Raw genomic sequence first — 15,195 nt, 5'->3', positions numbered from 1 at the left:
GCTGTGGGGAGCACGTACTCCATGAGCCCAGCATATAGGGCCATTTAGACCTTGTCACCTCCATTCTGGGCTGTTCATCCTGCATCCTTGTCACAAGGGTCTTTGTGATTACTTGGAGCCAATTATGTGATCCAGAATTAACATCTCCATCTAAAAATCCTCTTTGGTCTTGTCGGGAGCATGCGCACAGAGTTCTGGGAATTCAGATGGATGGTAATTTCTTCAGAGGATCACTGTTGTATCTATCTACCATGTTCCTTTGTCAGATATTCTTATGTCTTGGAATGCTTTAATTTACTGTAACTTTTGAGTTATTCGGTCGTCGGTATTAACTTGAGTGCAGGATTGGGACCGGTGCTGTGGTCATGACTATCTGGTGATTTGGGGCTCTGTGCCAATCATAGAGCCGTGCTATCTTTCACAGATAAGATTGTGGGTCTGTTTTACGGTTTTGGAATGTGTGTCTGAGATTCTCGGCCTTCTTTTCACTGCTTCTGAATAGGTAGGGTTCTTTGTGGGGAAACACTAAGAAAAATTATATGTATACATTTTGCATGTTCACACATGCCCAGATGTATTTACACTCAATGTGTTCATTTTATTTCATTTTTAGTATGTCTGACTTTTTTTTTTTTTCTTTTCCGGCTCTAACTGAGTAGGCATGTTAGAAGGGATGCTCTTAACGGCACTGATATAAAAGCATTTATGGTTCCTAAAGGCTTAAGAATATGGCTGTGCTGAACTGGGGAGGCTCAGCATCTGCTCTGGGCTGCCTTTACCTGCTGCCGTTATCTCCTGTTAAAGAGTTACTATAAAATGCTAAATAAACTTAATAACTGGTAACAACCTACTTTGCCAGTTGGGGACACTTACATTTTATGAATTTGGGGAAAATACTTGAGAAAATGGAATTTTCCAGGTATGTGTGTGTTTTGGTGCTTGAGATGTTTTGTGAGCCTGAGCAAGTGCCCTTGCTGTGACATTTTAGAAAGAACTCAGAAGCCAAGCATTGCTCTTTGTAGGAAAAAGCATGTCACTTCCCAATTCAGTAAAGGACTTCAGTGTCAACTAAACTCACAGCGGGCCAGATAGGGCTAAACATGCCTGTCATAGTTGGCCTTAGCAGTCACCTTCACACACCTGGAAAGGGGAAACTCAGTTGAGGAACTGCCTTTATCCAAATGGCTTGAGGGCATGTCTGTGGAGTATTGCTGTGGAGGTGGGAGGGCCTAGCTCTCTGTTGGCAGTACTGTCCCTAGGCAGGTTGCCTGTATAAGAAAGGTGGCTGGACTTAAGGCTGGGAGCAAGCCAATGAACAGTGCTTTTCCGAGGCCTCCTGATTCAATTGCTACTTCCAGGTTCTGAGCTTGAGCCTCTGCTTTGGCTTCTGTCAGTGATGGGCTGCAATGTGTAGCTACAATAAACACTTTCCTATACACATTGCTTTCATCAGTGTTTTATCACACAACAGAAAAAGAAGCTTGAGGCTACTGCTGGGTGGGTACTGGGTTTCTTTGTGGTGTTGGGGAAACTTTTTGGAAACTAGGGGTAATAGTTGCACAGTACTGTGAATATAACCAAAGCCTAAAATTGCATACTTAAAAGAAATCACATTCTCTTCCTACAATAAAGAAAAGTTGTGTGGCTTGGAATTAAGCATAGTAATGAATTCACACATGGATTCGCCCATGTCTGAGATGCGCCCTTTCCCTTTTGTGTGTGGAAGTAAAGGCTGCCCATGTGAGTTTATCAGGACTGAATATATCATAATGTTGAAAATAATCATTTCTACTCCTGCTAATGCATTCTCTCATCTCTTCTTCAACAGCTTTTTATAACTACGATGCTCGGGGAGCAGATGAATTGTCCCTCCAAATAGGAGACACCGTGCACATCCTAGAAACCTATGAAGGTAAGTGTCACTTGATGGTTCTGCTCTGGGGAGTTGGGATACTTCAGGGACTTCTTTGGCAAAGCATTTTCCTGTCATGGTGCTACATTCCCAGGACACTTTTCCCACAGATAGATGCTCTTCCAGGCAAAGGTTGCTGGGGCACATATTTGTTAAATTCAGTGAGGCTTTATTAAGGTCAACTTAAAACTAGACATCATATTTTTAACCCCTAAATGCTTCTCACTGGCTCGTTATTTTGCACATATATGTAAATCTTTTTTGTTTGTTTCGTTGGTGTGTTTTATTTTTTGAAACAGAGTTTCTCTGTGCAGAGATCCAACTGCTTCTGGTTTCCAAGTGCTAGGATTAAAGGTGTGTGTCACTACCGCCGGGTTGTGTGTAAATTTTGACTGAAACTGACTTGGTGAGAAACAGATTTTGTGAATTCAGTTGATCTGCTGTGTGTGATGAGTGTTTTGAGTAGTCTTTGCTTTTTTTCAAAGTTTTCACTTTGATTTGTTAACAGCTTGTCTCAGGGGAAACTGAAACAGCCATACTGACCTTTTCCTTTGTCTGTGACCCCCATTTTCTTTAGGGTGAACAGATCACTAGTTATATGGGATATGGTTCAGGGAAGCAATTGTGGCTTTTCTGATGCTCTTGGTTTTTGCAAGAGCTTTCATGGTTAGTGTCTTGCACATCCTGTGAGCCACTGTGGATGGTCTGCTGTGATTGTTACCGTGTGTAGGGGCAGCAGCAGCAGTGACAGGCTTGCTTTGTTTCTTCTCTCTTTTTAGGCATCGCTCCCCTTAGTTTCCTTAAGGTTGGTGTTTCTGTGTCTGCTGGCTTCCTTTTCTGCCTGAGAAGATGATTCCATAAGCAGTGTTTGAGTCCAGGGACCTGATTTAAATAACCAAATTGCTTTTTAGATCAGGTTCAGCGAAAGTCTTCCAAGTGAGAGAGGAAATTGTAGACAGCTCATAGTAACCAACAAATTGAACTTCCAGAGAGGTCTTCACACTCCACTTTGCACAGGAGTGAGCTATGCTCAGCTCCTGCCACCCGGGCAAGCTAGGACTGGCTCCCGTGGCCCTCAGAGACATGGCTGAGAAGCAGAACCCTATTAAAAAAAATCCATGTCTCGCCCCTTATTTCTTCATCGGATGCAGGAAGACTCAGAACTCTATTCCATTTGCACCATTTACTCTTCCAACTGTGTGGGGGATGGGGGAGTCATATGCCTGGAAGCAGCTGGAGCTTGGCAAAAAGGAGCCCCAGAGCAAATGAGTGGCTGGCTGTGATGGGCGCCGTCTGCTTGTTTTCAGTTCTGACAGCTGACAGTTGGATTTCCTTATCTGCTCTCAGTACAGATTGCCAGTGGCTTCGAGGAAACAGAGAGAGAAATTAAGTCGAGGTGAAGGATCAGGCATCTCATCTCAGACACTTTTTCTGATCTGAAGGGAAATGCTGATAGGTTTCTTTTATTTTTTTAATTGCCCCTAGCTACTTGAATGTGGAATCCCTGGGTCCTCCACTCTGAGCCTCCATGTCTTTCCTGAATAGTTAATGGTTTCCTGGGGCTGATGCCTGGCTGTGTGGAGGAGACTGTCCTCTCTCAGCCCTGCCATCCTCAGTCACATCAGTGGGCCTTGTTCTCCTACCTCACAATGATCTGCTAGTGGCTTCTGCTTCCAGTCTTCAGCCAGGATTAATTTGCAGGCCAGTCTTGGTTCAGATTAAACCACCACTGTCTTTACAAAAGACTCTTTAACATGAAATGCATCTCAGACTCTTGGTAGACTCTAGTCGGAGAAATACATCAACTGCATCTTCCAGAATCTGGGTGACTTTATCATTAAATAAAGATACTACTTCCCTGTGCCTGTGCTTTTAAGATGATCAGTCTTTATTACATGCAGTTCAAAGACCACATTTACCTTCAAGTTATGGTTAATTGCTCTCTGAGGCTTGTTGAGGTGGAGGGTGTCTAATTGCAGCCCGTAGGCCAGATGCAGGTGAGGACAGCTCCCAATGTGGCCCTACAGAAAATCCTAAATGTAGTTAAACCATTATGAGATTTTTTTTTCTCTCCCTGTCTTTTTTAATTGTAGAAACTTGAATGCTCTTAGCATGAATGCTGTAGACAACAGCACTGTTAAAAGGTTGGACAGCCAGGGAAGGTACCTACCTTCAGGTCACAGCACTGTGGAGGTGGGCAGACCTTCATGCACTCAGTGCAGGCTCTGGCCTCTCAGTCATTTCTAGTGTCGAGGGCTAACCAGTCAAATGTGCACATAAGTCCCAGCTCTTAGGAGGGGACTCTGGTGCTGTGACAGTTTCCTTAGGGCTGGATGCTGTTTCAGGAGAAGGTTGAGACATCGAACAAAGGTTAGGAAATTATCTTTCATAGTTAGTGACTATTACAACTCACTAAACCTAATTCAGATATTTAAGTGATAATGCTATACATTCTTCCAAAATGATTGGCCAGCTTTCTATGCTGGCCTGTGGCCTCCCTGAGCTCAGGGCTACCTTCCTTCCTTCCTTCCTTCCTTCCTTCCTTCCTTCCTTCCTTCCTTCCTTCCTTCCTTCCTTCCTTCCTTCCTGGCATTCCCCTACACTGGGGAAATGAGCCTTCACAGGTCCAAGGGCCTCTCCTCTCATTGATGTCTGGCCAGGCCATCCTCTGCTTCTCTGGAGCATGGGTCCGTCCATGTGTACTCTGGTTGGTGGTTAAGTCCCTGGGAGCTCTGGGGGTACTGGTTGGTTCATATTGTTTCTCCTGTGGTACTGCAAACCCCTTCAGGGCTGTATTTCTGCTATGTCTGTCTGTCTTTCCAGTGGATGTCTCTTTTCGGTATGGAAGGGCTGATTACATGAAGGGCCCCAGCAAACCCTGCCTGGAGTTGTTCCTAAGTGTGTTATCTGCCAGCTGAGCATCTCTTTGGCCAGCCTTGTCCCTTCCTTTCATAGCCATTTGGTCACATCCCTTCATACCCATGGTGACACCCTCCTCTTCACACTAAATTCCCTTGCATGTGGGTCACGAGCAGAGACTGTGTCTGTAATTGGTGTGCGTAGGAAGGTTCTGGCGACAAGTGAATGGGCCCCACTTGATGAAGCAATAATTCATGCAGAACATGCCGGAAAGCACTTAGCTTTAGAAATGCCATTACAAAAAAAACCCTGCCAGCTAGCTATGCTAGGTCAAAGATTTCTCTTCTGACTGCTGTAACTCAGTCCCTCCAAGCAATAAAAATACCTCTCTCCCTCAAACAAAACAAACCAGACACCACCACCACCACTACCATCACCAAACCCTTTTTTGTGCCTGGGTCCTTGCCCTGTGTGTATTCGCATGTTTTTACCTTAGGTGGGTGTGTTACAGCTTTCCTGTCTCACTGCCTCCTCTTTATCTTGTTTTGCTCTTTTATCTGAGTCCCTTTAGTCTTGGCCCTGAACATTGCCTTGTGTTCTACAGACAGTAAAGGAAGCTCAGGTGGTCTCAGGTCTGGGCCCCCAGGATCCTGCCGCCAGGAGGGCTTGTGTCAATTCTGCTGTACAGGGATACCTCTTCAGGCTGTTTCCCTAGGATGGTATGCCGGCATTAGGTATAGGGTTCTGAGCCCAGGCTGCCATGTTCTGATTGCTCTGATTTCCACCACTTTTATTTTGGAACAGTGGTAGGAGGTTGTTGATAGGTAGGAGGTTCATTGATTAGTAATAAGTTTGGGTTCTCCTCACATGTGTGGGTTGTTGGGTTTCTTTGATGAATCATTTGTATAGTTTGATCCTTTTTAATATCCTCTGTGCCGACTTTTCCCCCCTGCAGTCTTTCTTTGATATTCTAGGACATCAGTCCTTTGTCACTTTCAGAGAAAAAGGGGCATACTAATGCTGAATGTGTGGGAAGGACATTGTAGCAGTGTAAAGGACGGTCCTTTTAGACTGAGTGGTACAGGCTTTGCATAACTCATTAGATTACGGCCCCATTTGCCTGGAGCTTATAATGCTATAACTGTGGGCACCGATTCCAGGTTAGTATAGCTGAAACCTCTGATCTGACAGTGGCTATCGGAATATTTGATATTTGGACATTTGACATTTAGAACAGCCTGTATTCCTACTCAGTGTATAGGTCCTTATGTTAAAAGGACAGAGCAGAACAGATTCATGTGGCCCGTCCAAGATTCCTGGAGTTCCCCTTCCCCTTTGCGAATATATCTTTCTAATTGTCACTTGAGGCTATTGTTCACATCCGCAGCTGTTTATAGCAACTTTCTCCATGATTACTTTCTGGGAGGGCTGAGGGACCCAATGTTGCCATGTGCTGTCTGTCTGTCTGTCCTTCCTTCCTTCCTTTCCTTCTTTCTTTCCTTTTTTCCTCTTTCTCTCCTCTCCCCCCTCCCCTCGCCTCCTGTTCCCTCCCTCCCCTTCTCTTCTTTTTCTTTTGTATCATAGCTTGCTCTTGTGGATTTCTTTAGTCTCTGGGGCCTGGTGCTAAGACCCCATAATGTTGAATCTCTCATAATTTACCCAGCTTACCTTCAAATACTACCTGATGCTCTGCAGGGTCCCATGTAACAAACAACAACAAAAACAAAGAGTTATGGGATATCTTTGACCTTGCAAGTTACTTTCTAGAAACAAGGCAGCCAGAATCAGTCTTATACTCTTTGTAAGAAAATATCTGATTTCTTGGCCTGGTGGGATGGTAGGGCGATCGGTTCATGACCATGGACCTCTTGGCATCCTTAGGGATGAGTTTTGCAGTATCCTTGATGAAAGGCAGTGCTGATGGTGTCCCATATGCTGGGTAGGACTCACCCATTCAACACTTGATGGGAATGAGCAGTTCAAGTATCTCTCCTTCCATTGCACACTTTCTTTCTCTTGAAGCATGGAAGGGATAGGAAGTTGGAGTCAGGCCAACCCCTAAGGGGAAAGGGGTCTATGAGTTCTTGGCCTTGATACTTCCTTGGGAGCTGTCCTTGCCACAGAAGTACTTTGTGAGACTCTGGCTGCCCCAGGGCAGAGCCTTACAGTGGAAGGAAGTGGGCTCTCAATAGGTTTTCTGTTGGGCAGCCTTTGATGATTCCAGACTCTGGAAGTTGTGCCTGGAGAGATCTTGAGCCAGATTAGCAGATGGGGGGTTGGAGGGCATGCACATGGATCCTGCTGGGAACAAGGCATCTTTTAGGGCTTAACTTGTGATTGTTGATGGGAGACCAATGAGGCAGGCAGAGATGAAGTGGGGGTGGTCAACATTTGCAGGGAGTGAGCGGTGCCTCCGGGGATTCTTCTATGGCATTAGGCTGCTTGCCTTTCCCTGATCTGTAGGGCAGTAACTTCTGCAAACCTGGAAGGTTTTGCTTGGAGTATGCTATGTCTCCTGTGCTAACCATTTCAACTCTGTGTTTGTTTAGGGTGGTACAGAGGCTACACCTTAAGGAAAAAGTCTAAAAAGGTAAGTCTTTTCCATTAAACATCTCTCTTCATAAATCAAACCATGTGAGGAAATCAATTCCATCTTATTTACATCTAAGAATGTTACTTATCTCTTTCTTGAAATTTAACATATATATGGGCTGATAAAAAAAGACCTTGAATTGGATTCTTCTGAATAAAAATGTCCACAGAAATCACAGCTTCTGCTGGGAATGTTACTACTTATCTATAATCTCAGTTTTAGGCTAGCCTAGTCTACCTAGTAAGAACCTGTCATCACAAAAGATATTTCAGCTAGGTGGTTAGTTCCAGGAGTGAATTGTTGATCTCGGCTCATGGAAGGGAGAATTGATTTTTGTCCTGATAGAAATTTGCATCTTGTTGAACCATGGTGTGTAGCCATGAACTGACTGTAATCCCTTCAGAAGAGTAAGATGCCGCCAACAGTTTTCAATTTCATGTTATCCTTGATAAATTAGCAAGTTTGCAAAGCTCACACATGGCCATTTCCCTCTTCCCTTATGACAGTTTTCAGACTAGCTTAGTCAAGTTGAAAGAGCCTGATTTTCTAGGGTGATTTGCATGTGTGATTCTATGAATATCCGAATCAAAACCATACCATACCTCTTCAGATATTGTGAAGGGCGCTCCCATCCGCAAGGGTGTGTGGCTTCGATATTCTTAGCTTCACAGACCCTAATTATGACTCTCCTCTCTCACTCTGTAGCACTATGGTATTGCAGTAATGCCCATACTAAGCTGTGGTTAGTCTGTCCATGTTAACTTGGACATTTTAATATCTGATTGCGGTTGACAGACGGCTCGTTTTCCTGCCCAGAATTGTCCTCTCATTACCACTGTATCCAATTGGACTCTGTTGTGATCTCCAGTCTGGAATAGGGCTTTGGAATCCCAAAGGAGGCCTAGACTGGCCTTCGCCAGCCGCCCTAGAGTTTCATGAAGCTGTAAAGTCTCCTTTATGGATATCACCCGGGAAGTGTGCAGATTGGGGGAACCACAGCTGAAGGTTTCAGGAGGCACGACATTAGGAGCATTAGGGTTTCTCAGTGGTAAAGTGCTTACCCTGAGGACCCAAGATCTTTCTCTAGCACCAAAGTTAAAAGCCTTAAAATCACACATGCTTGTAAATGTAAAATTACACATGCTTGTAAATGTAGCACTGTGAAGGCAGAAAATGGAGGTTATCGAGAGCTCACTGGCCAGCCAGGCTTGTCTCAAAAAGCAAGGTGGATGGCTCCTGAGGACGAACACCTGCCACACGCATGCCCACATACATGTGCATACACAGGCACCCACCTCCCCGTTGGGATTTGTGTGCTGACTCCTTTCTTACACAGCACAATGCCACACTACTGTGAGGAGCACATGCCCAGGAAGGCTCTCATTTTTCCTTGATGCTCATATGTGGTCTGGCAACCCCATCCCCACCTTGGGCTCTTCCACTCTTCCAGTGCAGCGGTTCCCAACCTTCCTAATGCTGTGACCCCTTAAAACAGTTCCTCGTGTTGTGGCAGCCCCAACCATACAATTATTTTTACTGCTACTTCATAACTATAATATTGATACTGTTATGCTTTCTAATATAAACATTGGATATGCTACCCCAAGGGGGTTGTGACTCATGGATTGAGAACCACTGCTCTAGTGCTTTTCAACATCAGAATTTTCTTCCTGGCTTCAGGAGACCTAGGCCTTCTACCTCATGATACCGTAATGCTGAAAAAGGGTGTGGTTATTTTTTACCTGACATCCCCATTGGCCGAACAGGACATTAAAGCCTTGCAGAGGCTATAGTTTGGTTGCAGTTCTGTGAAGTGCCCCCAAGCAGATGCAGAGAAGCAACAAGGCCCTTAGGAGTCTTGGCTAAGAGCCCTGCATGAGCACCCTTTGTCTAGATATTCTCAGAAGTGTAGTTGGGCTGTGCAGTGGCTCATTTCAATCTAATCTCTAGGCATGTCCAGTCTCATCCAGTTGTAATTTCTCCTTGATCTTCATTATGTTGAGTGCTAAGGCTGAGGGGTTTCTTTCTGTGGATTTGACAGGGCTGGGGCAGTTTGTGTATTGTCTCACCACCTTCTAAACACACACCTATTCACATTACAGAGAAAACACATGATGCACGTACACCTCCATGCCTCTCTGGGTGTCTTGGCATCTGGGTCCTAGACTGAATGACATGGACCTCTTGATTGCTCAACCTAACTCCTTTTCTTGATGCAATAGTATTTCTATGTGTGAAATCTGTTCACTTGGCTGGTGGACAATGTTGCAGTAGTTAGTTAGGTACTCTGCTCCAGACAGGTTACATCCACCCAAGAGCTATCTGGATTCTCCAATGAAAGATACACTTACACACACACACACACACACACATACACACACACACACACACACACACAGACACACACACACACAGACACACACACATACACAGACACACACACACACACACACACACACACATACACACGCACACACACACACACACAGAGAGAGAGAGAGAGAGAGAGAGAGAGAGAAAGAGAGACATGTCAGTTAATTTTAATATGCCTTGACTAGCTTAATTGGATATTTTATTTATTTATATTTTAAATGTTATCACCTTTCCCTCACCCCCAACCCCTTATCTTCTCCCCCTCCCCCTGCTTCTATAAGGGTGTTCCTCCACTCTCCCACTCCTGCTTCCCTGCCCTCGATTCCCCTACACTGGGGCATCTTTCGAGCCTTCATAGGACCAAGGACTTCTCCTCCCATTTGCCTGACAAGGCTATTCTCTGCTACATATGTAGCTGGAGCCATGTGTACTCCCTCTGCTACATATGTAGCTGGAGCCATGTGTACTCCTTGGTTGGTGGATTAGTCCCTGGGAGCTCTGGGGAGTCTGATTGGTTGACATTGTTGTTCTTCCTATGGGGTTGCAAACTTTTTCAGGTCCTTCAGTCCTTTCTCTAACTCCTCCATTGGGTACCCAGAACTCAGTCCAGTAGTTAGCTGTGAGCATCTGCCTATGTATTTGTAAGGCTCTGGCAGGGCCTCTTAGGAAACAGCTATATCAGGCTCCTATCAGTAAGCATTTCTTGGCATCCACAATAGTGTCGAGGTTTGGTGACTGTATATGGGGTGAATCCCCAGTGGGACAGTCTTTGGATGACATTTCCTTCAGTCTCTGCTCTACACTTTGTTTCCTTATTTGCTCCTGTGAATATTTTATTCCCCTTTCTAAGAGGGACCGAAGCACCCATACTTTGGTCTTCCTTCTTCTTGAGCTTCATGTGGTCCATGAATTGTATTTTGGGTCTTCAGAGCTTTTGATCTAATATCCACTTATCAGTGAGTGCCAATTGAACCAGTACCATTCGTTAAAAATGCTGTCTTTTCTCACCCCCCCCCCCCCCCCCACTGGATGGTTTTAGCTCTTTTGTCAAATATCAGGTGACCATAGGTGTGTGGGTTCATTTCTGGGTCTTCAATTCTATTCCATTGATCTTCCTGTCTGTCTCTGTACTAATACCATACAGTTTTTGCCACTATTACTCTGTAATGCAACTTGAGGTCAGGGATGGTGATTTTGCCAGTTCTTTTATTGTTGACAATAGTTTTTGCTATACTAGGTTTTTCATTATTCAAAATGAATTTGCAAATTGCTCTTTCTAACTCTATGAAGAATTGATTTGGAATTTTGATGGGGATTGCATTGAATCTGTAGATTGCTTTTGGCAATATGGCCATTTTTACTTTATTAATCCTGCCAATCCATGAGCATGGGAGATCTTTCCATCATCTGAGGTCTTCTTTGATTTCTTTCTTCAGAGACTTGAAATTCTTATTACACAGATCTTTCACTTGCTTGGTTAGAGTCATACCAAATTATGTAATGTTATTTTTGACTATTGTGAAGGGTGCCATTTCCCTAACTTCTTTGTAAGCCTGTTTGTTCATCCTTTGACTAGAGAAAGACTACTGATTTGAGTTAATTTTATATCCAGCCACTTTGCTGAAGTTGTTTATCAGCTTTAGTTCTCTGGTGGAATTTTAGGGGTCACTTAAGTATATGATCATACCATCTGCAAATAGTGATATTTTGACTTCTTCCTTTTCAATTTGTATCCTTTTGACCTCCTTTTGTTGTCTTATTGCTCTAGGTAGAACTTCAAGTACTATATTGAATAGATAGGAGAGGGTAGGCAGCAGCTTTGTCTAGTCCCTAATTTTAGTGGGATTGCTTCAATTTCTTTCCATTTAGCTTGATGTTGGCTACTGGTTTGATGTATATTGCTTTTACTATGTTTAGGTATGGGTCTTGATTTCCTGATCTTTCTAAGACTTTTTTTTTTTTTTTTTTTTTTTTGTTTTTTGGATTTGGTATTTTCGAGACAGGGTTTCTCTGTATAGCTCTGGCTGTCCTGGAACTCACTCTGTAGACCATGTTGGCCTCGAACTCAGAAATCCACCTGCCTCTGCCTCCCAGTGCTGGGATTACAGGCGTGCGCCACCACTGCCCGACTTTCTAAGACTTTTAATATGAAGGGATGCTGAATTTTGTCAAATACTTTTTCAGCATCTAATGAAATGATCATGTGTTTTTTTTTTTTCTGTGAGTTTGTTTATATAGTGGATTATGTTGATGGATTTCTGTATAATGAACCATCCCTGCATCCCTGGGATGAAGCCTACTTGATCATGGTGAATGGTCATTTTGATGTGTTTTTGGATAGGCATTTCTAATTCTTTCCGCTGCTTGCAAACACTCCCCTATAGTACTCCTGAGTTAATATCTTTTAAAATCTAGATTTCATCTCTGCTACCCCAGGTCCAATTGGGGAAGTGGCCTATGGCCACTTATCCTGATTCTCACAAGTGGGCCTTTAGGTCTGGTCTTGTTTCTTCTCCGACACGGTGATCTCCCTCTCCTTCCTTTCTCCTGTTTCTTCACCTGTGCAAATTCCCATGTCCCACACCAGTCTGCCTGCCCAGCCATTGTCAGTTGGCTCTTTATTGATTGATAAAAAACCAACTGGGGACAAGAACCTTCAGCGTATAGACACACAGATTCCCAGTTTTGAGGATTAGATTAACTCAAAGCATTAGAACCAATCTCCAACAGGACAGGACAGAGATCAGCAGTATCTGCTAGCCCCTTTCAGCCCTCTTTGAGCCCTATTTTCTTCTAAGCATGATTGCCAGTTTGCTTTCTGGATATTCAGTGTAGACCCTTCTTGGCAGCTGTGTTCAGTCAGATGCTCCTTTTCCCCAATAGGTTATCTTGAATCACTAGGGCACTAACTGCCTTTCTCATATGTGTACCAGTCCTCTCTGGCTTGTGTGGTCTAAGCCTCTGAGAGTCACTGGTTTGCACTGCTCTGGATCCCATGAACAAGGTCTTGAAAAACTTCAGACAATGTTTGAAGTCAAAGTTCATCTCCAGAGACTTGCTCTTTTAAGCAGGACTCTGCTAAGCCACTTGTCTATACATACACATGTGTTTATACTGCACACCGGAGAGTCAGAGGATGGTAGAAGCATAGGGTAGCACGTTTCCTCAGCACTTCTACAGATGGGTTGAATTTCACTCACCTTCAGCCTTTTACCATTAATCTACTTCATATGGAAACTCATGCGGAAGGCCCCAGGGCTATCCCTCAATGGTCAGTGGGCAAGTGTGACAATCAGTGGTTTAAACCAACTTCTGGTAGCAGTCTTGTCATTTTGTAAAGGGAAATCTGTCTATACTATTGGTTTCTGCCATCAGACTTGTTGCATGTGCCAAGGTCAAGGTTAGCAGTGGAGAGGAGGGGCGACCTGTGGAGGAGAACATTTTCTTGGGCCTTTATGAAATTGTTGCTTTGCAAACACGTTGTTTCTGTTTTCTGCTAAGACATCTGCACAATCTGAAATACAAGCTGATTGGGAGATTCTCTTTTGTGCCTTGTGTTTTCTTCGTTGTGTTGTATGTGATGCTTACACTTGCAAAATTAATGGTGATCCAACCCCCTATCCCCTCCTCCTTTGGGGCTATTGTTTGATTTGCACTCAGTATTTGCATGGATAATAAAAATGCTTTTTCTTTCCCTCAAAGGGCATATTTCCTGCTTCATATATTCATCTTAAAGAAGCCATTGTTGAAGGAAAAGGGTAAGTCTCATTTTGATATTTGAATCAAGAATTAGATGATTTCATGTGGCACTGCTGCCAAATATGTGGTAGGGTAAGCCGAGGGGATTAAGATAGTATTAGTGGGGCTGCAGAGGTAGCTCATTTGTTAAGAGAATCTGCTGTTTCTGCAGAGGGCTTGAGTTTGGTTTCTAGCACCTATGTCTGATACAACTCACAACTACCTGGAACTCCAGAAAGTGCACTTAGACTCATGCACACATAGCCCCATACAGATGCACATATAAATACATAGTTAAAGATAGTAAAAATAATTCATAAAACATGATAGCTGTGTTTGACGATGATGGTATAGGACAATAAAGGTACTTGCAACTCAGTCATGTTGGTCATTGCTTTGGCCCACTAAAGAGTTTAAGGCTAGCACCTTAGCTGTGGTCATCTCTTTGAAGATGAGGTCAATTTGGAGAGGTGTTGATGTCTATGAGCTACCTCATTTGAGAATGACCACCCTAGGTCCTTAGCTGAGCCCCCTTTCCTTCAACCTTCCCCCCACCCATGAAATCTAGCAGGGTATGATACAGAGAGGAGGGGGAATGAACAGTTGTTAGGTTGGGACCTGTGCGGATTCATATGTCATCTAATTGAGATTTATAACTCCCTGAGGTCATCAGACTAATGTGTAAGGTCCTTAAAAGGACATTCATAGACCAGGAACCCGTGCCAGGTGTGAACTGGGGGAAGACAGCATTCAAATGTCTTCTTTTTTGGTCTCTGCCTCATCTTCACACTCCGTTAAATATGTAAATTATAAAATTACTAATCATATGATTACTGCATAATGACATCTCTTTGGCTGATTACAAAATTGCCTTTCCGAGCACTGTACTTTTAACATATGAAAAGCACGGCTTGGGTTCCTGCACTTCCCCGGCGCATAATTAGAGGGACGAGAATAATTTAGAGGCATGGATGGTGCTGACCTGCAAGATGGAATTTGTTCAGACAGATAAAATGTTTTGTATGCAGAATTCTCGAAAGGAAGACAAAAGTAAGTTGAGAAAGTTTTGCCTTGTTAGGGAATAATTGAAGTTCCCATTTAATGTGCTTCTATCTGCCAGGGTCACAATCCTTATATAAGTCAGCTTGTATAGGAGTAGTCATTTTTCAAAAGCATTTTGAAACAGATGAAAGGGTGTGTGTTTCCACAACATTTATTCAGCAGTGCACTATTATGGGAATGTGGAGTTACCTGGATCCAGGCAGCAGGCAGGCAGGTCCTGTTTGTCTTCTGGGGTCAGCTTTTGGGGTGATGAGCAGTAAGTGAGTGGAGGTCAGCAATGCACAGGTGTCCTGAAGATGCTTTCTGCTCTCAGCCTTTGCGCCACACCTGCCTTTCCTGGCTCTGACCCAGCTGTCCCCTGCTGTGAGGTTCTTCTGCCCAAGGGCCTGACAGGTGACCACTGCCTCTTCAGTCCTGATGCTGCAGATATCTGCCCTCTTTTCTGATGGTCCTTCCTCTTGTCCACGGCTGGATTGGCCATGCCATTGCCTCATTCCTCCTGTCTATTTCCTGGTTTACTATCATATTGTATTCACTCATACTGTATCTCCCCCATTACACGCTTATCCCCCATCACCCCTCCCCCCACATACATTCTTTCTTCCATGATTTTCCTCTTTGTGTCCTCTCTCTTCCATGACTGGCCTCTCCTTTCAGA

At 44.0% G+C, this 15,195-nt stretch overlaps 1 protein-coding gene across 1 annotated transcript in view; it reads left to right on the top strand.

Annotated features, from left to right (window-relative positions):
• The window catches only part of Dock1 (dedicator of cytokinesis 1), a 510,172-nt gene that overhangs the window by 51,701 nt on the left and 443,276 nt on the right, over positions 1-15,195 (top strand). Inside the window, exons 2-4 of the mRNA XM_052196505.1 lie at positions 1,829-1,912; positions 7,321-7,361; positions 13,440-13,495. Coding sequence (XP_052052465.1) covers positions 1,829-1,912; positions 7,321-7,361; positions 13,440-13,495 — 181 coding nt within the window. The remainder of the gene's footprint in view (positions 1-1,828; positions 1,913-7,320; positions 7,362-13,439; positions 13,496-15,195) is intronic.

The sequence above is a fragment of the Apodemus sylvaticus genome, chromosome 1 (assembly GCF_947179515.1).
Source record: "Apodemus sylvaticus chromosome 1, mApoSyl1.1, whole genome shotgun sequence".
Lineage (NCBI taxonomy): Eukaryota > Metazoa > Chordata > Mammalia > Rodentia > Muridae > Apodemus > Apodemus sylvaticus.
This window is presented reverse-complemented; position numbering and strand designations above follow the sequence as displayed.